We start from the raw sequence: 23,051 nt of genomic DNA on the forward strand, positions 1-23,051 counted from the left end.
AGGCTCTGAGTTGTGTGTGCATCTGTGTGCATACTGTATACGTACAAATCAATGCTGTACCTGTTCCTACACACTGCATCACGCAACACGTGGTTTATCATCGGAGAGATAACATACACGTTGTGTGTGAGTGCTCTTTGCGCTGGGTAAGAAAGTCATACTTCCCTGCAATGGGAAAAGAAAAGAAAAAGGTAAGTTTGACATAATCATGCTTAATCATCCACGTCCGACATTGCCTTGCTTGTGAGCAACTGTAAAAATAACCGTTGATAGTGCATGTGCTGTGAGGGAGTGATTGATGTGTCCGTGACTTAGTTCCACTTAAGTTGCTAGTCCCGTATATTCTTTTTGATGTAACGTTGGAGTCTACAAGGTATGTAGTTTAAAGTAAGAACGCGAAAGAATACAACTACAAGCCTGTAACGTGAGGTAGCTGTGTGTACGATGTAACTTTCCGTTCGTGTTATGATATTAATAATATAATCGGCAAAATCGTGAAATAGGCCCCACCGCAGTGCGCGTGCACCCGTGCGTTAGCAAGCAAGGGTAGGTCCTAGGGTTAGGGTTTAAAGGGATGCAGTCCTCACGAAATTTAAAAAAATATGTTGTTGTTGGTACCTCCAATGAACTACTTTGATCAAAAACAAACTTTCAAATCACCAAATAAGCTCATACATTTCGGTTAAAAAAGTGTGACTCTGCAAATGAGCAAATGGCGGAGAGTCATACGTCATCAATGCACAACTCTTTCCAGCGGTGTTCTGCTCGTCATCCCTAGTTATTTACATGTATAAATACATGTTTACTATTTATTTTTATATTAATTGTATATATAAATAAGCTTGAAATATTTTGTTTGAAATAATAAAACCACATATTGTCACATTTTATGAAAAAATCAGATATGATCATTTTGAACACTTAAATTGGTTTTCTGAGGCACGGCTGTCAACTTGAGAGTAGGGCATCAATGACGTTGCACCTTTTGGCAGGCTCTTACACGATCGCTTGCAAGAATTATTTTTTAAAAATCGCGTACAGAGACAATTTTGGATGTCCACACGTTTAAATTGGTGAAAGGTTATATTTTTTACTCTTCTTAATTATCAGTACAGTGAAAATCTCAGGACTGCTTCCCTTTAAGGGTTAGGTGGGGTTGTATTTATGGTTAAATTGGCCGTTAAATTAGTCGAGGGACAATAGGGAGTCCTTCCCAGAAGAAAAGGAAGACGAAAGATGCTATGCTGTGGAAATCGGCCCCACCGCTGTATCAATTTCGCATAAACGCCATTTGGTGGGGCCGCATTCACGAGTATTATACTGTGGAAGGAAGCCCCATCGCCGTGCCTATCTACCGATGAACGCCACACGGTGGGGCTGAATTCACGAGTATAAATAGGCGAGCCGCCGTAGTATTAGTACGGACACGCAGTGGTGGGGCCTATTTCACGAGTATGCCATATAATCATCATCATCATCATCATCATCAACATCAACACAATAATGTTAGCTAGGTTTCAAGACCGTGACCGACCACCTGGATCTAGATGTAGAGTCTAGGAATAGCCGCGCCACACGCTATGCGGAGACATGTTCGTAGAGACACATGGTCAATAGTCAATGTCATGGACAAGTGATGGCATTTATACATCAATTACTATCATGTAGTACATGCGGGGAGCATAGATACCGAGATCTAATGGATACAGGTCTCAGAACTCCCATAATTTTACATTTCTGCATAGATCTCTAGTAAGAGTTCGTCATGACATGCACCCCTTTTTTTCTTTATTATGCACTTCTTCATAATTTGATTATGTTGCCTCACCTCGGAAAACTGATAGATAAATTTATATCTAGTCCTACACCTGTCATGAATAAAGTTGTGACTTAAAGCCCACACCCCCCCCCCCCCCCCATAATTTGACCACAACTCGTAACGCTGTCCAAAATTCAACCGGCTAGTTCGACTGCTACACTTACATATCTGTAGCTGTAAGAAACACGCTTTTGCATGCTGTCGAACCTTGGGCTTGGTGCGGGTGCTGTAATATCGTGATGAGTGCTATAGCATGAAATTTGTATGAGCATTGACTATTGTGCATCGGATGTGAGTACTCAATTGTCAATTTTCTTCCATTTGCTTCTTTAACCCTGTATGTTTGTCCTTCTTCTCTTGACATCATTCAGTTCAAGAGTGGCATTGCCACAAGTTACATCACCAGAGCATCAGCTGTCAAGAGGCTGCAGTTAAATCTGGTCAATTTCAGGTAAAGATGACCCTTACATTGCACTAGTTACCGGTACCTGCCTGTAAAGTGTTAGCTCTTTCTTGCCTTGTATTAGTTGTAATAGTGTATTAAATAAGTATGAATTAGTGAAGAAGTTGTTTTTATATTTTGTATCAGTACTATACCAGAATATGTTATGCTTGCCTTATTCCATGCCATAGAGTTTGTCTCTTACTGATTCTGAATCTGAAAGGTTGATATTAATGCAACTTAATGAGATGTTAAAGGGCATACAATTCTAAGAGGAATTTAGTTTATTTGATGAAAAAAATGTTTTTGAAGTGACTGTGATATTCAAAACAAGGTAAAACAAAAAATTGATCCTAACAAAAGTTGGATCCCACCTTTTGTTAGGATTGCTTTCTTTGGGATATCTCAGTCATTTCATAACCAGTTTTCATCAAATACACTTTGAATTCCTCTTATCATTGTATGCTCTTTCATATTTCTTGAAGGTTTCTCAGTGTCTCAAAATATCATAAAAAAAGAATGTCGGAAATCAGAAGCCCCATGTCAACCATATTGTACCATTAACATTTTGCAGCAATGTCGAAGAGGGTGTGCAGTAGACAGCTATAATGTATGGTGAAGTCAGCTTGGTGTGTGAAAGAGCTGAACTTTCTCAATCTGTCAAACTTCATTAATTTTTAATTTGTGCTATTTTTTTAAAACAAATCACCTTAGGCAAGGTTTTTTTATACCTCCTATGATCTTTTTATCAACTATGTAAATACTGCAGCCTGCAGTTGCATGAAAATGACGGATCACTGAGGAATCAATGAAAAAAAAAAGTCTTGTAGCTGCTGGAATACATTTGCTTTTAGCCTTTTCTACTACATATAGGTACTGCCAGTGCTATGCACTTTTCATAATTGTCTCTTTTATCTTGAGATCATCAAGGAGGTAAAACATTCATCCTGGGAGACAAGTGTGTTTGTGTATGCCAAGAAGACAGACACCCAAAGTTTCCAACACTACAGACTTCTTTTATATCAGATCCACAATGTGAGAAGTGAAGATCAGGAGCACATGGAACTTTGCTGAGGATATACTGTGAATGAAAGTTTATTGCAACTGATTATCAAATTGCCCTACACCAACATAAGCACTGAATTGGTCAATGTTTAAGTAGTAGCCATGACAAAAGAAATCAAGGGCATATACTGGAACAGTGCCTATTATAAGACTAGATTCTTTTTGTGTGTGTGTGTGTGGCATCATTGCAATTTGTTAGTTGGAATTAATAAGCATCAAAATAAGCAAGGAAAAGTTCATTTTCTGTGCCTTAGACATGATTCTACTTTCACAATGTCAGTTGTGTGGGTCAATGAAGTAGAGCAACATATCATCTGCATTGACCATTGTTCAATGGTATTGGGGCTGATCTATACTTTGCATTCATGCATGTCCTCAATCAGGCGGCTGTGTATCCTAAAGGGTATCTATCCTGTGGAACCCAAGAGCATCAAAAAGGCGGGCAAGGGTCAGCGGGTTCACCGGACTTACTTCAGGTTCAAGGACATCCAGTTCCTTGCCCATGAGCCTATCGTTCGGAAGTTCCGAGAACACAAGGTGAGTTTCGGTAATTTCTACGTTATAGCTGATGCATAGGGTTGGGATTTGTGGCTGATATAGACCTTAAGTCATATCCATTATTCACAAGGTTTGTGTTGTAGTACATATGTTGAGATATTGAGAAATGGTAGAATGAAAATGTTATCATGAAGTCATTGAATCTTTTTCAAGCAACTGACTTTCAATACAGCTATGAAGTGATTTATGTCAAAAAAATTGTGTTATAGTGCATTGATTGCATTGCCAAAATCACTTTATGAGCTTCTCTTCATTGAGCATGGCAAGCACACCTAAGAATGAGAAATGATCGTGCTCTATCTCCATTTATGGACATTTGATGTGAAATTGCAGATTGTGTGATGACTTTTGTAAAAGTTTTGCTGTGTACAGAGTAAACACTTGTACATGTATTCTGTTTATTCAAATTCTCAAGAGCAAATTACCAGAGTTCAAAAGCATTTATATACTGTTATGAACACACTGGAAAGTGAATTACATTGCCCAAAGGATGAATAAATTTTTTCCCTGTGACTTTCTGAACATTGTTAAGATTTGGTGAACAAGAAGAAGTGCAGTTCTTCATGTAGATAATATGGAAGACTAGATGGATATAATCATAGCAAAGTCTAGAATTCCATTCATATCATAATTTACCCTGATTGCCATGCTTGATTGATGTCATTGTACCACTGTGTGAAGAACTTCATTTTCCTTAACCCATGTCGCCATTGTTATTTTCTATTCTAAGGTATTCGTGAGAAAGGTGAGGAAAGCCAAGGCAAAGAAAGAATGGGACTCTGTGAACAGACTGTACAGGAATGAACCAAAATACAGATTGGATCACATTGTCAGAGAGAGGTATGGCATGGATATAGTGATGATAACATGTTTATTAAGTTTCATATATATGTTTTCCATGTCAACTGTAAATGCACATAAAAAGTTGAGAAGAATCAAGTTTCATAACTGTATTTCATGGCAGCTGTAAATGCTCATAAAAAGTCGAGAAGATTTCTTGATGAAACTCACAAAATAAGCGATAGTGACATAAAAATTCTTAAAGTCATTATAGTGACAGATTGGAGATTACAGCTTTTTGAAGTATTAATGTATTCCCTTCAAAAACTTGAACTTGTGCTTTGTAGTACATGTAGTGCTTGGAAGTTTCTTGAATAGTATTGGACTGCTTTGAACAAATATGCATACATATAATTTCACAATTTCACAAGAATTAATCATTTTTAAATGGGGATTTCACTAACACAGCATAGCTATGTACGTATATTTATACTGTGGTGCTAAATGCTCTGGAATATGAAGGTGTCTGATAAATTACACAGTGTTAACCAATGAAGCATTTCAGAGTCTAGGTCTGGCAGTTTCATTTCAGCTGCAATTATAATGGCTCAGTCCTGATGCTCATGTGCCAACAAAATCAGAGTTAATGAAGTGTCCTCTACTCTTTTTTCTTTTCTTCTTTTTCTTGATTTTCTTCCTCCTTTTCCCCCTGTCTTATTATTCTCTTCCTTCTCTTTATTCTTCATATTTGTCTTATTTCTTCTTTAAAAATTGTGGAGTGCAACCTAGAGAGTTTCGGGGTTGTTTGGCCCCGTGGAGGCACCTTGGACTACCAGCATTGTTTGATGTATCATCTCCCAAAGTCATAGAGATGATTTCTAGATGTCACTGTTATGGTTTGTTGTCACAAGAATGCACTTCTGTGGAAAGTTAGACTCATATTGGGCATAGCATGTGATTATGTATAGTACATTGTAGTAACCATTAATTCATCAGATTCCACTTTTCTGTTTCCCCATCTTGTCCCTCACTCCAGGTATCCTACGTTTGTCGACGCGCTACGTGATATAGATGACCCCTTGACCCTCTGTTCCTTGTTCAGCACATTCAGAAAGAATGCCAAAGTTCAGAGTGAGGTCCTACCTCTGTGCAGACGTCTCATCGTGGAGTTCATGAACTATGTCATCGCGTCACGGTCGTTACAAAAGGTAGCTTTTGTTAGCAACTTTATCAGTGTTTAGCCCTTGCTGAGTTTTCTTTTGGCATAGATATCTAGAATCTCTTTGACAGTGAATAGAGATTACTTAATCCCCCTAATCCCTATTATGCTCCCATGACTGTCTTCATACACTGAGGCACATTGAGGCACAGTGGGCTTGTTCATCTACAACTATGTGTAGGCCAAGTTCGGATGGTTTACTGAATGTTGATGAAAGGACGTAAATAATTATACTATATTAAAGTGTCTATTCTCGTGAATGGATAGCAAGATTATTTTGACCCCCAAATTTGATGGTACTTCTATTTACAGTGCATTCTCTGTTGTGTCTCCATCTTTTGAGCAGAATCTGCTCCACAATGTAAAGGCTTGGTCATTTTACAGTTTTAGATTTTTTTCTTCTTCTCACGTCAGTGCTGGATGGCTTTTGACTGACAATAGTTAATGGTGATCACTCAATGTGTTCATATTAAAAAATTTCATTGATGTTTGTGTGTGATGATCATTTTGCTGTAGATGATCATCCTGTCAGTGAAGGAAATATAATCTGCATTGGGATTTATGGAAATCTGATCATTTGTCTGTGCATTCCCAGAATGCTTTAATCTCTGTAAATAGACAGAGTTTATTCTGTAGCAGGTGTTAATGGCCCTTTCTATCTCCATTACCGCTACGCTCTCACTCTGACAGAAAGTTCATTTATTTTCTATATCTCACTCATACACAGATATGCATGACCCACACACAGACATAATGAAATCATGACACGTGAAAACGTTGAATTTTGTGAACACACTGAAATTAGGTTGAGCGTACCACACGCTCTCAATTTATTCATAGAGAGAACATTAAAAACCAAAAGAAGTATCAGGCAATCCATGTGTTGGGGAAATATAAAAGAACACATATCATAGACGAAAATAGCAGGTTTTCGCATCTGAAATTCAAAATTTGAAAATTATTGAAGGTCCAATACGAAATGCTCATAAATTTTGATAATACATTTATCATAACAAAAATTTCATAAACATAGTAAACGCCGTAGATAACTAAGCGAAAAATTTTGAGATATGGGTTCTACCAAAACCATAGCCTGCAAATCTTAAAAGTAAGAAAAGTACTGTAACTGTAAGGCACAGATGAGAAAAAATGAAAAGTACGGATGTTAAAACGTAAAACGTACGAGAGAGGTTGGAACAGGAATACAACTGTACTAGGTACCTCTATATTGGGAAATGGAAGTACGAGCCCCATAAAGAGCAAGGCGTATAGTATCAAAACTAATGAGTGAGCAAAAGTTACGGTGGCCACGAAAAACCCCTTGTGGAGGAAACATGGTTGCAACCAAGGATACTAAACGAGGGCGCACTCCCTGGCTCCTTGCTCAAACATGGAAGGATAAAATGACCATATGAAGAAAATTATTTTAAAAGCATAAAACAAATGAGCTAGCGGAATAAACAAAGCAGAACCTTAAAGTGCTAACAAGCATAGGCATGAAGGCAGTACAAAATTTACCTGTTTAGAAAAAGGCGTCAGAAAAAACTAGGGTATAAAACGCCAAACTATACGAGAGGACATGCAAAAAATAACGAAATTCCCAAAAATACTGAAATATAGGAACTGCTAGATGCGGTCGTTTACGAACATTGAAAAATTGAGAATAAACTTTGTAATGGGATATACAGTATGAAAAATATGGAATGACAGTACAAAACTATATAGGGTATCTGACCAAGAAAGTTTAGATACTGGGACGTTCACAAAAAATGAAACTGTGCAAAAGGAAGATAAAATCTTTGCTATGTAGTTAAGCTAAAACAAAGCGATTAAATGCCAAGAGAAGTAGAAGCTAAAAGCTTGGATTCTAAATCAATTTGCACGTATTTATTACGAGCCTTATCGGAGCTCCATTTACCCTGCCTAGAAATCTAAAAAGTAGGAACATGAGCATTGAATGCGGCTGAGGCACCGCCGGACCTCATACTGTGAAGACCGTACCTCGAGATGTCAGGCACAAAAGGCTTAATGGCATCCAGTATGATCTCACGAGTGCGAGAGTAACTTAAAGGATGAGAGGTAGGAATCAGACCACGCTTGGAGACCTGCAACCTACGAAGAACTGGAAGAGAACAATCTAGAGGATCACCAAGAGCGGCAATATGGCGCTCTGCTACGCGAACTGGACAGGTGTCCTTGCCTGTCCTGGCGATGACTATGTCGCTACCTTGTTATACCCCCGCCAAAGGAAGTTTGAAGGGGGTATATAGGAATCAGCGGACGGTCGGTCGGGCGGTCGGGCGGTCGGGCGGGCGGTCGGGCGGTCGGGCGGGCGGTCGGGCGGTCGGTCCGTTGCAAATCTTGCGTCGCGAACTACTTCCTCAGTTTTCAACCGATTCCCATAAAACTTGGCACAGATGTGTGCCTTGGGTTGTAGATGTGCAAGACGTATTTTTTGACAGTACCCAAAAGTACGTTGCCATGGTAACGGCATATTATGGGCAAAATGGGTACAAATCTTGCGTCGCGAACTCCTCCCACAGTTTTTGATCAATTTTTATGAAATTAGGTACAGATGTTCATCTGAATATGTTAATGTGCAAGACACATATTTCCGCAGTGGCAAAAAGTGCGTTGCCATGGTAACGGCATGTTATTGGTAAAATATAGGGCAAAATGCTTCATGGCAAAATTGCTTCATCAGTGTTCTTCCAATTCTCATGGAATTCATATTGAATGTTTGTCTTAGGATATAGGTCAGCATGACACATTTCTTGACAGTGACAAAAAGTATGTTGCCATGGTAACAGCTCACATATTATGAGCCAAAATGATGGAAAATTTTGTGTTGCAAACTACTTCCTCAGTTTTTGCCCAATTTCCATGAAACTTGGTACAGATGTGTGCCTTTGGTTGTAGATGTGCAAGACGCATTTTTTGACAGTACCCGAAAGTACGTTGCCATGGTAACGGCATATTAATGGCAGAAGATCAAGGAAAGATCTTGCGGATTTAACTACTTCCTCAGTTTTTTGACCAAAGCTTATGAAATGTGGCACACACAATAGTCTTGGTGGGAAGATGTGGAAGACATATTTTTCGGACGTGTCGGAAGCTGCGTTGCCATGGTAACGGCATATAAATGGCAGAAGATCAAGGAAAGATCTTGCGGATTGAACTACTTCCTCTGTATTCGACTGAAGCTCATGAAATGTGGCACACACACTGGTCTTGGTGGGAAGATGTGCAAGACATATTTTTTGGACGTGTCAGAAGCTGCGTTGCCATGGTAACGGCATATTAATGGCGGAAGATCAAGGAAAGATCTTGTGGATTGAACTACTTCCTCAGTTTTTGACAAAAGCTTATGAAATGTGGCACACACAATAGTCTTGGTGGGAAGATGTGCAAGACATATTTTTCGGACGTGTCGGAAGCTGCGTTGCCATGGTAACGGCATTTAAATGGCAGAAGATCAAGGAAAGATCATTCCTTGGGTAAGACTGTCGTCACGGGGCGGGGGTATTAATCACCTTAAGTGATATTTCTAGTCTGAATTGATCTGATTTCAAACTTGGTAGATGGATACTAAGACAATCCTGCGAGAAGGTGCAACTATTTCGAGATACCTTCTTAAGATCGTCAAAACGCAAAAAACCGGCGTAGGAAATAAAAGAAATGAACAGGATCCGGAGATCCGCCAAAGATGCGTTGGCTTGGCCGTGCACTTTCAAGATTTCTCGCAAAATATGGGGAGTTAACGGTAACTTGCGTGAGGTTGGAGAAGAATGTAGGCGCTTGAAACCCTGAAGAGCAGTCTTGACCATGGGATCGTCAGTGGGCGACGGAAAACCGGCTAAACTGTGAATTCACTTGATGGCGGCTATTGTGGGGTCTGCGACGGACTTAGGACCAGTAGATGCCAGGTGAGCCAGGTAGAGGGAAAGATGAAAAGGGGCAACCGGGAAAGCTTGAATGCTTGGATGCGAAATTACCCAAGCCTCCCATTTTCTCCAATACGTTAGATAGAGCCTTGTGGTAGAATCGACTTTGGAAGAAGCGAGGAGCGCTAGAAGATCTACGGCTGCCAGACGTTGCAGGGCTGGGTCATGTAAAGGAGCGGTCAACTTAGCCCATTCGCCTGTAAAATCAAAAAGGAAAAAAGAACGGCAAACCAGCAATCTTGCTTGGAAACAATCTTGAAGAATATAAAAATAGCATAAATGTGATGATCGAAATGATCAATGTAAACTTGTAAAAATATAAGTATGGCGAGAACTAAAGTAGAAGACAAATATTTACAAAGACCGAGAATATACCTGTAAAAGAAAGACAAAAGGTAAAAAACTGCAAGGGAGGGGTGTGTTGGGTGGTAGTGATGGTGGAATGCTCGACCGAGAATGAAGCCTGAAAGGCTAACTAGGAGAATATATAAGCATGCGAGGAGGAGAATGCGAACAATTACGCAACAAAAATGCGCAACAAAAATGCGCAACAGAAGAAAGAGGTATGCGCTCGCTAGCGAGAATAAATTCCACATATCAACAGAGATGGTCATCTGTTTTTGAATACATTGTGTATATAAAAGATTCTTGACAAGGTTTTTTTCTTTACTCTACAGGTTTTCCTGTCAATCAAAGGTATCTACTTCCAGGTTGAAGTTCAGGGACAGACAATAACATGGATCATCCCGTACAACTTTGGATATCAAGTAGGTTGACTCCATTCTCTTTTTACTTCTCTAAACATCTTCAGACCACTTGTGGCCTTTGAAATCTTTTATTTCTGTTTTTTTTCTTTGTATTTGTTATATGGAGAATGGATGTGAATAATGTTAACGAGGGTCATTCACAATACTTGTAGGTTATGTCCAAATTGTGTTTACTCTTTGCACTGATTGTTTTGTGAGAAGGAAGGACCTACGCTCCATTTTCTCAAGCAAACATTTTGACAATGGTTACAAATACAGGACCAATAGGGTCTGCCACTGGACTTGGTACTATGAATTCCTGTCATATTGCTATCAGAATTTATCAAGAAGACTCATCTAGTGATATGTTATAGGAGATATGATAGCTTGTTCCTCACAATATATACCTCTGTATTGTTGAAACATAAGATAGGAAATAATTATGTGATCTGTGACTGAAAGGGTTAATTAATCATAGTGAGTTTCTAATGTGACCACCTCTTCTGTTGCTTTTTCCTTCTGATTATTTCCTGCTGCCCAGGTCCCGGGGGATGTAGATTTGAAGATCATGTCCACATTCACAGAGTTCTACACCACCCTTCTTGGCTTCATCAACTTCAAGCTCTACCACAGTCTCAACCTGCGCTACCCACCACAGGTCGGTTACGTTGCAAGGGTATCTTTCCTTGCCTCTTGCCCCTTGCCCCCTCTTCCCGTTTCCCCTCCTCCATACAAAAGATTTTCCAAGATGAACATTTTCCATGAAAGCCTCTGGTGGAACCGGGTCAATTTAAAATCAAGTGTTACTGAATTTATGCTAGACCTATCTAGTGTTTGAACTTGAACACTTCTTTCCCATACGTACTGCAAATTAAGTTTGTGGGTACGTGTGTAGTGACTTTAATAGTGAATGTGCAAATTGACAACTTTGCCACGTTTTAGAGTTACAGTGCACTCTCGTTTTAATGAACACATTTATAACAAATTTCCGGTTACGATGAAGTAAAATTTAGGGCCGCAACATTATCAACGCTATGTATTTTTATTGTTTATTCATTCGGTTATAACGAAATTTCGATGTACTGAAAGAAAATTGCCGGTCCCAACGACTTTGTTATAACGGGAGTCCACTGTAATGCATATACTCTCTCTCTCATAATGTTTGCCCCCCCCCCCCCCCCAATAATTGCAGCTGTCTGTTTCGGGTCCAAGCACGAAATCGGAAGCAGAACAAGACCAGGAGCAGGATGAGGAGATGGCGGAAGACCTCATCTCCTCCTTCGCCCATGACCTGTCAAAGGTCGATCACGGGGTGAGGTCAGACGGGGAGGACGATGAGGAGCATGATGAGGATCAGGAGGAGGTCCTCATTGCAGGAGGGGTGAGGAACCACATTTCTTTTTAGCTTTTTACCTTTTTGTCATCCATCTTCTGGTAGAAGGATAGACCCATTTCGGTGTGGTCTCAATATGGTACGTGATAATTTTGATTCAGCAAGTCCCTAAAACCACTTCTTTGTGTGTGTCTGGTTTGAACATTTCTTACTCCATATTAGTGTTTATGACCAAATTGCAATTCAAAAATAAATTCAGCATTTCATGTGTTTCTGTCACCCACTAATACATTTCAGTATACACGTAGAGATACTTGCAGTTGTTGTACATCTTTGATTTTAGTTGTAAAACAAAGAAGTGCAAGGGTGTTTGTATACATATATCCACTATGAATTTTTCAATATCTCAAATATATCTCCTGGAAAATGTATCTCATCTTACCATCAGACAGTTGACGAAGAAACGGTGAAGAAGGCTCGAGAGGAGAGAGAGAAGACGAAGCGATTCAAGAAGCTCTTCGAAGGGTGCAAGTTCTTTCTCTCGAGGGAGGTGCCGCGCGAGGCCATCACGTTTGTCATCAGGTCAGTTGGTCATGTGATCTGGCCATACATACTTTTTTTTTTTCGCTCGAAAATCAGAGAGATTTTTGCCTAAATCTATGAAGTTCCTGCTTATCCAGTGTTCCTTGATGATCCTATATCACTGCCTTCATAATTTTTACCTCCGCTTTCATCCAGAGGTTGCAAGCTTCGAGAGTCATGGAGTTAAGATCCGTAGGGGCAGTGATATCAACAATGCCCAGAATACAAGTAGTCCATGTCTGTTTTGTGTACCTTTAGAACTAGATTAAACGAAATCTTACTTGATTGATCATGATCATGCTGGCCAGTTCACATTTGCATTGCAATCGCATCACACATGGGTTATCTCTTGTGCTTTAGAAGTCGAGCACTTACAGTACATGTACATACACATCACTATGCACCAAACAAGGGCAGTTTAATACTATGGGACGGTTTAGTGCTGTGGGGAAGTTTGGGTACTATGCGGCAGTACATTAGTACTATTTGTTAAACAGTTGAAGGCAGTCGTTCAATGTTATGCCCTTGATATCAAGCAGGCAAACTCCAGGGTTCATCAAATGAGGTGTATAAAGAGAAAGATAGCATTTGAAGAAAGAGTCCTCCGCAGGAAGCCATACTATACATTTGTTTACCGAAATGAAAGGAATTTTGTGAGACTTCCATGCAAGTAACCTAATTTCAAGGAATACTTCAGAGAAGCAAGGGGACTGCTGAAGGAGGAAGCCCTATCTGATTTTTATGGCCACATCAACCGTTGATAGTAAAACAACAAGGAAGAAGGCGATGTGTCACGCCCACACTGGACTCGTTATTTGTACCTTCTGAAGCTGCACAAGTGTAATTACCAAGCTTGTAATCAAAATAGCCCCCAGATACTGCTGATTCCCTCTGCTGAGGAGAATTCACAACATGAAGCCACTGCTGTCAACCTAGAATTGGTAAACCCACCAGGCTTGTAGGTGTTCAAAACTGTGTGATTTCACATTGTGTTGGATTCTCTCCAAACCTTCAAAGACATGTCAGACAGCAAGATTTCAAAGTCACCCAAAACTCATCTGCATTTGATAGTCTTGGTTGTAATCCAAAGAACACAGAACAAAGCAGAATTCTATTTACATTTTACTTCACATTCATTTCATTTCACTTATGTACATCTACTGCAGGCTGATGAGATAACGTAATTGTTATCCTGATCGAAAAACAGCCAGCACAGAATCTCTCATGTGAATTATTAACTTGTATGTACACCGGATATGATGGAAGTCACTCTTCTACTGCCAAACACTATGAAACATTCTCATTGTGCTATCTGTTTAGCATTATACTTTCGTTAGTTTCACAACAATTTACCATTATCAAGATTTAACAATCATTGTTGCATTATAAAGCCCGTTGTAAGAACATATTTTGTGCCTTTTTAAGTTTTCCTCTTACAGTACCTCAGTATTTTTAACCAATTTAAGGATCAGATATGAATGTAGCAAAATTAAGGTTCTTGATAATCCTGCAACCAATATTAGTGTATATTCAAACTAGGGTAAAAAAATAAGGATTATACAGATGCTTTCATTCCACTGTCTGAATTGCTATCTATGAATAAATATCGATGATGATAAAAAGATGCCACATCACTCCATATAAATGACATATTTGGGACTAGATTGGTTTGTCTAAAAAACCAAATGTACTATTAGGCAGCTGGGTATAAAGAGTGGTCATCTGTCATTGTTTTCAATTCCTCCTTTGAACTAACTTACAGATGCTTTGGTGGTCGAGTGTCATGGGACAAGACGATGTACATGGGGGCGACCTACGATGTCGACGATGAATCCATCACGCATCAAATAGTGGATAGACCACAGCAGGAGAAGCAGTTTTTATCCAGGTAAGAGAGAAGAGAACAAATTGAAAACAGATTTTTAAAAATAAATCTAACTGTTAAAAAAAAAGCAATTTAAAAAAAAAAAAAGAGCAAGGCCAACTACAGGAGTGCAACGCTAGAGTGCAGCAAAATTCTGTGTGGACTTCCCTCACAATGGAGTCTTTTGGCAGGTGTAAAAGCGTGACATAGGCAAAACATCCTATGTTTAAAGTCTGCCCTCTATAGACTCAAATGCAGTGATTCAGAAAACATATGTTGGATTAATTGCCTATTGTCATTTTAGCATAGAGGGAAAGACATTCTGTAGAATTGAGTATCACTTATATCAACCTTTATGTCCTTCAAACCTTTTAAGAGATTTGTCAAAACAATGATGGATTTTCAGTTTGTACGATTTTTGTATTCAGTAATATTTTCCAGTATCATTCCCATTGGGTAAAAAGGAGTAAAGGCTCTTTTCTGTCTTTCTTTCCTTTTCTGCAGTCTTTATAATCATTACCAGTAGAGAGAATAAACTATATACCAATGCTGCACACTGGCACTGGTCCAAGGGTCCCTAACCAGTAAAAATCACTGTCGGACCTGTAACTTTTTCAGGAATGGACCTGTAAAAAATGGAAAAACTGGTTACTTTCTGGTCCGACAGAAAAGTCAGACCAGTAGAAAAAAAATGGGTTAGTGTGCAGCCCTGTATATACATTGCAAAGTTTAGAGCTTGCACTTAATAACACATCACTTCGTGTTCCCCTACCTGCCCCCCCCCCCCTTTTCCCATCTCCACACACCTACCAGGTACTACGTCCAGCCCCAGTGGGTCTTTGACAGTGTGAATGCCAGGACCCTGCTCCCCATGGAGGACTACTTCCCCGGTGCCTCCCTGCCTCCCCACCTCTCCCCCTTTGTGGAGGAGAAGGAAGGGGAATACCTGCCCCCAGAGAGAATGGCGTCTCTCACCAAGGCAGAAGGTGAGTAGCATATTAGTTGCTTCTTATACTTGTCGTTAACCCGTTGAGGACGGACCGATTTTGCTACAACATGCATTTCCCATAGACACTTGCCAGAGTATACTGGGGACTCGTCCTCAATGGATTAAGGTTTAGTATACCCTTTCTTATTCATAAAGTGCCAATATTGGAAATATGTTAAAACTCAGTTATGAGGCACTCTGTTAGCAATGCTCTTACAGAAATTCCTGTCAATTTTCTAACCGGATAAGTAACGTCCTAATTCTGTGTGATTAAGAGGATAAGATGCAAAAAATATTGTTTTGTTCTCATGAGTATCCTGTCATACAATTCTGTTACTTCCGTGAAGTGATATAATCTTTTAATTTCAATACTTATGAAGGCCAAAAAAAAAAAAAAAATCCAGAAAGAATTGAGCTTTGTCAGTGACAAATGGGAGTGTCTAAGATAACTTGTGTGCAGGAGGTAAAAGAAAATGTACTGTAAACGTGGAAATTTTCGCGGTACATTAATTTTCGCGGATTTCGCGCTACGCTCGGCTAGCGCGAATTCAAAAACGCGCGAATATATCTTCACAATTTTCTACGCACATTTTGAACGGGATGAATTGTGTGCGCTTCATCGATGATACTGCTACGTAGTACAATGTACAGGCATGTTTACGCTACTAGTACTGTGCGAAGAGACGATACCCTAGATTGCTGTGTACTGTAGCATGCATGTGTGCACCGCACGCATCGATGCTACAGTCCCCTGTGACTACGGTACTAGAGTCACAGCTGTACTACGTATTTGAGTGCTTGTACTCGCAGTCGAGCCGCTCGCTACGTCGCTTGTCATACGCTGGCATAGCAAGCTATGTAGCAGAGGCTTTGGATGAAAGCAGTGAATGTGTACTACAGTAAAGTAACCTGCTGCGGAGCGCGAATTTAAGAACCCGCGAATACGTTTTCGAGCCGCTCAGCGCGAAAAATTAATCGCGCGAAAATATTGACGTTTACAGTATATTTTGAATTGGAAATATTTATGATAGTGTAATGACCTGTGAAATTTGCATGTACATGGAATATTTGTTAAATCAGCCATGTTTTATCATTTGTGATTCGGTAACCGCAGACAACAAGGATGAAGAGAAGGATGGAGGAAAATCGGGAGAGGAAGAAGAGGAGGAGGAGGAGGAGATCATCGGTGAGAGCGAGAACGAGGAGGATTTGGACAAGGAGAACGATGACGACGATGAAGATGACGATGAGGATGATGAGGATGATGAGGAGGAGAGGGCAGAACACACTCTGGGAGAGGTGGAGAAGAAGAGATTACAGCAACTCAGGAAGGAGAAGGAGAAGCAGGTGAGTGCACTTATAGCCAGAATGGCAGACAACTACAAATGACTTTTTATAAAATGGAGAAGTATTTTGACTAGGGCTCACACACCACACAACTTTTTCATTAATCACTGGTCGTACGAACTAGCAACCAGAAGTGCCACGTCACCAGCCTTGCCAGTTTCTAGTCGTGCAACTGGGTCCCAATGCCAGTCGAGAAGATTTGGCATGGCAAATTTTTACGACAGGTCGTGGAACTGTCAGTCAGTCATGCTACAGTATTATGTAGTGACGTCATGCTATCACAGAAGTAAAGTGCGCATGCTATGTCGTTGTCGTATATCACATTGTGTGTGTGTGATGTTGAGTAGCGAAACTGGTTGTTTGACCCAGCTTGCCTCCAGAGTTGTGGGACCGGTTGGATCGTGTAGCATTCGATGGGCTGCAGATAGACAGATATTTCTTTCTTCAAGTGATGTGTATCTTGCATTAGGTCTGGAGAATCTTCTCAAAGTCAAAGCAGTTAAGGAGATAATTTCACTAAATGAAATATCTATAGAACATCAAAAGATAAACCTGGTCCAGAAGGCCTGGAGAATAGGGTTAACTTTACTACATCTCAGTGATGGGTTATGGGAATGTGTGCTTTGCAGAAAGATTGATGAAATTCATTTTACATTTACACTTCTTCTGTCAAGAAGTTCCCATTTAAAGAGAGGAAGACACATGGGGTCGACTATGGAGCGAATTAATCAACTTTTATGGAATTAGCTGATTTTTCTCAAACTTTCATTGAGTGTTTCAATAATGGGTATCTTTCTGCGTTTACTGAATTCAAAAGAACCATTTCTAAAGTCTTCCCTGTGAACTGCTTTTTTATAAAGTGATTGAGTGTATATGTGGTGATTGTGTGTGTATGTGTGTGTGTGTGCACGGATGTTTTGTTCTTGAGCTTTATCAAATTTCCAGTTTCTTAACACACCTTCCTTGTACATCCATGTTGTTTGTTTCCAGCGGGCAATTTTGCATGACCTTTAGCCTGACGTAGAGATTACCCTGGCCTCTTGAGAAGTAATCCAGAGAAGATTTTCAGATTTGACATTGGATGTGATAGTTGTTTTCTGCGCAGCATCTATTATGAGGTCAGAGGATGTTGTTTACAGGTTGGACGATGTGCAGATTTGGATGATGAGTAGGCGATACTTTCAATAACATGTCCCTCACTTGGCCACGAAAACCCTCTCGCATTATCGTAATTAAAGGTAGAGTCGAGTTGAGGATCTTCAAGGCCGGCTTGTTGTTTGTGTCTCCACATAGACTCCTGTCGGAGATATTGATCACCTCCTTGAATCTTGTTTGCATCAGCAACCCTAGACGTGATGAAGTTTGATGAAGTGAAGCACTTTTTGACGCTCCCCTGGAATTCATCATTGCAAGAGTTCTCTTTTTTTTTTCTGTTTAATAGCAATATTCCTCGAGAGTGAAACTGTCCAATCAAATCTTTCTTTGACCACCTGGCAACTCTTGTGCTTTTTGCAGTTTGATGTGTGCTATTTGAAAGGTAGAATGACTGCATTTTGTTAAAGAGCCCCCCAAAATTCTCTTTTTATTTTCATGAAAATGAAGATTATGCTCAATTGGTTGTATGATTTATAATCTCCGCCAAGAAAGTTATGCTGGTTGTTGTCATTTCTTTATTTGATCGCCTATTAGTAATATTGTTTTGAAGATTTTGGAATGGATCCTTAATGAAATTTGAACACAGGTCCCCTGTGATAAAAGGAACAGGTGAATGCTTTTGTATGGTATAAGCGAGATGATAATCCAGATCCAGATTTTTTTAAGGATGCATATACAGTTTGATGGCAGTGGTGAATGTCTGGCTGTATGTATGCTTCTAGTTGTCACAGTGTTCTTAGTTTATAGCATGCATGTACTACAGGTCTTGAATGCTTTCATCGAACAGGCAAATGTGATCATTCTGGTACAGAGTTCTGTCCTTGGCAAGGTCTTAATCCTCCTCTGGTAGACCTAGTACTTGTGTTTTTATTAAAAGGGTCCCCAGGCTTTCATTTCTTAACCCATCTAGGACGGGCTGATTTTACTATACACACATTTCCCATAGACACCTGCCCATGTATACCGAGTACTAGTCTTCAACGGATTAAGCCATGCAAACATGATTAGGATTTACATATTTGAGTGAGTCTGTGCGGAGCAATGTTGTGTGTTGTCATGCCATCCCCTCTAGTGTGAGAGAGTCACAACCCATGCACATACAAGATCCCACTTCATTCATTCACTGCAAAGAGCATGGTGCATAACAAGGTGAAGTGGTATGCCCATAGTACAGTATGAGTGGACACCATGAAAGACCAGCTAACGCAGCTGAATATGGGCTATCCAGCCTTCTTGAACAGATGGAAAATGAAAGGCAAAACACATATGAGGACAGTTGTCCTTGCTTGTGGAAAGATTCTTATAGAGCAGGGAACCACTCACTGTTATTTTGCATTGATTTGATGGCCACACAGATCATTTAAGTTGAAGGTAAAGGAGGCTGCATGGAGATTGTCGATGCCTGCTCTGAAGCCAATGCTTTATACGTCTCATGCAATGCAAATGTTGTAAGATTTAAAGGGCATTCCAAATGACTTTATATATAATTTCACATCATGTGGTACATAAATTGATAGTGCCTTGTATGGATTTGTACAATTTATTGTGGTCACTGAGCAGATAAACCACTACTCTGAAAAAACCCAAAACATAATACAACTGAACAAGGATGACAACATAGGAGGCTCACATATTCCAGTAGCAATGTAATTCCATTACAATACCACTTGCACAACAATTTAAGGCCACCGCTCACTACACGATCAGACTGGTCTTAAAGTCTTAAGCCAAGCTGGGTCTTAAGACCAGTCGTACGACCGTACACCGCACACTATATGACCGAACCTTATGAGTAGGTGTACGATTGTAAAGCGCGCGCAGTGCGCACTGTGTGCTCTTGCATTTTGCTGCATTGTGAATGGCTGAAAGCCCACGACCAGTTGTAGAAATTCAACATGTCAAATCTCTGCGACTGGCGCTAAGACCCAGTCGTACGACTAGAAAATGGCAAGACTGTGATGTCACACTTGTAGTCTTAAGGTCTTACGACCGGTGAATCGGGGCAAAATTGTGTAGTGTGCGGCGGGCTTAAACCTGTGTATAATTTATGCATGCTTTCTTCTTTTATTCTACTTCCTTGAGCCTCCAATCATGCATTATGTCATCATCCTTGTGATTTGCTATGAATTTTGAAAACATTCTTATTCCTCATCCCAGTCGCTATAAATTCTGCGCACAACTTTATACCTAGTAGAACCAAGTTATTAGATGTTCAAATGCAAAAGTCTGAAAATCATCCAGAAGTCTTACTTAAACATGAAAATGACGATGTTCTTTGCTTGAAGAAAGATTTATATAGACCAGGAATAGCCACTCAATGTTCTCTTCTGCATTGATTTCTTGGCCACCCAGATCAGTAAGCTGAAGGTGACGGAGGGAGCAGTAGAGATGGTCGACGTCTCCTTCGAGGCCCAGAAGACGGCACGGCAGGAGAGACGCCTCCAGGAGATGATGATCCCCAAGAAGAGGAAGCGACTGTACGAGAGACTCATGAAGAAGAAGAAAGAGAAGGCCAAGGAGGTATGTGTATTTTTCGGTTCCTTGACATTTGCTCCTGCGACAATTGCTCCCATGAAATATCTGAATATGATGATGATGATGATGATCATGATGAGGATGAGGATGAGGATGAGGATGATGATGATGATGATGATGATGATGATGATGATGATGATGAAACAGCATTTGTATAGCCCCATTTATCTGTAGAAACGTTCAAAATCTGGACACTAAGCCAAACATAAATTCTACCCACAAATATACCCCTAACCCTAATCCTTATCCTCACATCGAACTATTAAAACCTGAAACCCTATCACAACCCTTACCATAACCCTGAGTCCTTGGAGAAAATAAGATTGGAGCAATTGTCATAGGAGCAAATGTTGTTTCACCTTATTTTTCAGCCTTTGTAATCAGTGCCATGTATCATTGATGCATATTGTGAATCTACATTGTGTCCATTATGATATACTATAATCTTTTGGCATGTGTAGGTTACTGATGCATCTTACGCCATGCATGGCACACTGTTTGCTTGTATGAATTGTTCACCCCCCCCCCCCCCCCCCCCCCCCCACTGCTGTATCTGTGCATCATCACAGCTTGAAGAGTTTACCTCACAGAAAAGGATAATTTGCTTTCACTTTGAATGATTTCATGGTTTTTGGTAAAGCAGTAAAATAAAAGGTGTACAAGGTAAACAATGAAGTTTTCTGTCACTTTGGTGAATATCTGGATGTTTTAAGAGCCCATGAATGTCTTCATTGCATGATTATAAGGTGGTCAGCTTCACATTTGGTCCTTTGTGACTGTGATATTACTAAAATGGTCCTCCATTGTTTTTACCAGAAAACGATTAATATTAGCAACAGTTTCATTGAAAATAGACAACAACAAAAAGATTTTCTGACTGTTTATTATGTGAAACCTTTAAACCTGTAACATAAGGGAGCAACTGCTCCCATGTAGAATTGTTGGCACTCCAATATTTTGTATATTTTTCGTGTATCACAAAATTGTACTGGCAGCCTTGAAGGAAAGCTAATTCTAGCAGACAGGCTGCTACTGTTGATGACAGTAGTCAAGCTCTAAAGGCCAGTGAATATTTAGTTGTGTACATGAATTTTCATCTGCATGCAGTAGCTACAAATTTAATTTCTTATTACAAACATTTTCAGTGCTGGAATTTCATGTCATGTTGTCCTACGTAACCCCTACTTTGCACAGGTAGTCTTGTGACTGCAGTTGGAGAGATATATAATCAGAAAATAGCATTCAACACAGACATACTAAAGCTTTTCGACATGCACTCATCAGAGTAAAATCGCATGAATGAACAGAAAGCCAGAAACGAAACAAACGAAACGAAACGAAGCTTTAGTATGTCTGTGTTGAATGCTACAATGTATTTTCCGATTTTGCAGTACCAAGCACTTTGCAATATTCAGAGATATATAACTAGGCATAACAGGTAGATTCTAAACCAGCAAGTTGGCAAACTTTGACCTGTCTTCTCTTGACATCATAGCCATTTTATTTGATGCCCTGTCCCTTTTCTCAATCCTGTAGGTTCGCAAGCTCAAGGAAAAACGTCTGAAGCATGACATGGAGCAGAAAGCAAAGAAGAAAAAAGTGAAGGCGGGAAAATAAGACAAACTTTGACATCACATATGAACAGAAAGGACTGTGATGTATTTTTATGTGACTTCCTGGACTCCAAAGAGCAATATCTTCAGACCTCATTTGTGACACAGCCAGATTTTTGATGACACAAGTTCTGTACTTGAGTGGACATCAATCATGCTAAGAGTGGACAGACTTGTTGGATGGACACTTGCTGTGGAGCCCATAAGTAAACAAGCATGCCTAGACCATTGGCCTTGGTCCTCGACTCTTGATCCAAAGTCTCTATCAGGTTTCAGGTTCAAGGGAGGTAGTTAAAACTCGCCTCGTACAGGTTTCAATTGTATCACCTATCAACACAGGCGACTCCCGTCACAACAAAGTCCTCAGGACCGGCAGTTTTCTTGCGGTATATCAAAATTTTGTCATAGCCAAACAGTGATTATAAAGATATATAGATGGTACTTTTGTGACCTCAGTTTTTAACGAGAATTTCATTATAACCGTGTTCGTTATAATGGGAGTGCACTGCACACTGCTGCTGTGGAACCCAAGTAAACAAGCATGCCTAGACCTTTGACCTTGGTACTAGTCTCTTGATCCTACATCTTGATCAGGTTTCAGGTTTAAGGGAGATAGTAAAAACTTGCCTTGTGCATGTTACAACTGTATCACAATATGAATGTGATGTGATGTGATTGGTGAGTTGCAAATTTGAATTAAAGCAGTGAATAAGAAGCAGCAGTTTGGTTTCATTCCAGGGGACTTACAGCATTGTAGTAACAATGATAAAAATTCCTGCACCATTGATTTAAAATTCAAACTAGTTCTCTGAATGCAAGTTTTAGCTCTATTTGGGATCATTTTTGCTTTTTAATTGTTCAAAACATTTAAATATTGATATTGAGAAAAGAGATCATTGATATTATGGAATTGATATTTTATCCACATTATTTTTAAGGTTAAATTCAATTCAATATGAAACATCAGGTTTTGTTTTGTTTTGTGTGTTGTTTTTTTCTGGCAAGGGATGAGGGCTGTTGAATACCAACTGAAGCTTATTATACAGTACCCTGTGCCACTT

The 23,051-nt window shown here is 39.8% G+C and overlaps 1 protein-coding gene across 1 annotated transcript; it reads left to right on the top strand.

Moving 5' to 3' along the window:
• The first annotated feature begins 170 nt into the window (after positions 1-170).
• On the top strand, positions 171-21,994 carry LOC139712143 (pescadillo homolog). Its single transcript, XM_071623977.1, has 14 exons — positions 171-191; positions 2,191-2,270; positions 3,710-3,863; positions 4,615-4,724; positions 5,701-5,872; positions 10,505-10,594; positions 11,115-11,231; positions 11,766-11,954; positions 12,355-12,488; positions 14,251-14,376; positions 15,166-15,338; positions 16,455-16,687; positions 20,195-20,362; positions 21,914-21,994. Exons 1-14 carry the CDS (start codon positions 171-173, stop codon positions 21,992-21,994), a joined length of 1,848 nt encoding a protein of 615 aa, XP_071480078.1.
• Positions 21,995-23,051: the final 1,057 nt, after the last annotated feature.

This window comes from Diadema antillarum, unplaced genomic scaffold (genome assembly GCF_040938485.1).
Source record: "Diadema antillarum isolate AM-2024a unplaced genomic scaffold, OU_Dant_1.0 scf00000040, whole genome shotgun sequence".
NCBI classification, from domain to species: domain Eukaryota; kingdom Metazoa; phylum Echinodermata; class Echinoidea; order Diadematoida; family Diadematidae; genus Diadema; species Diadema antillarum.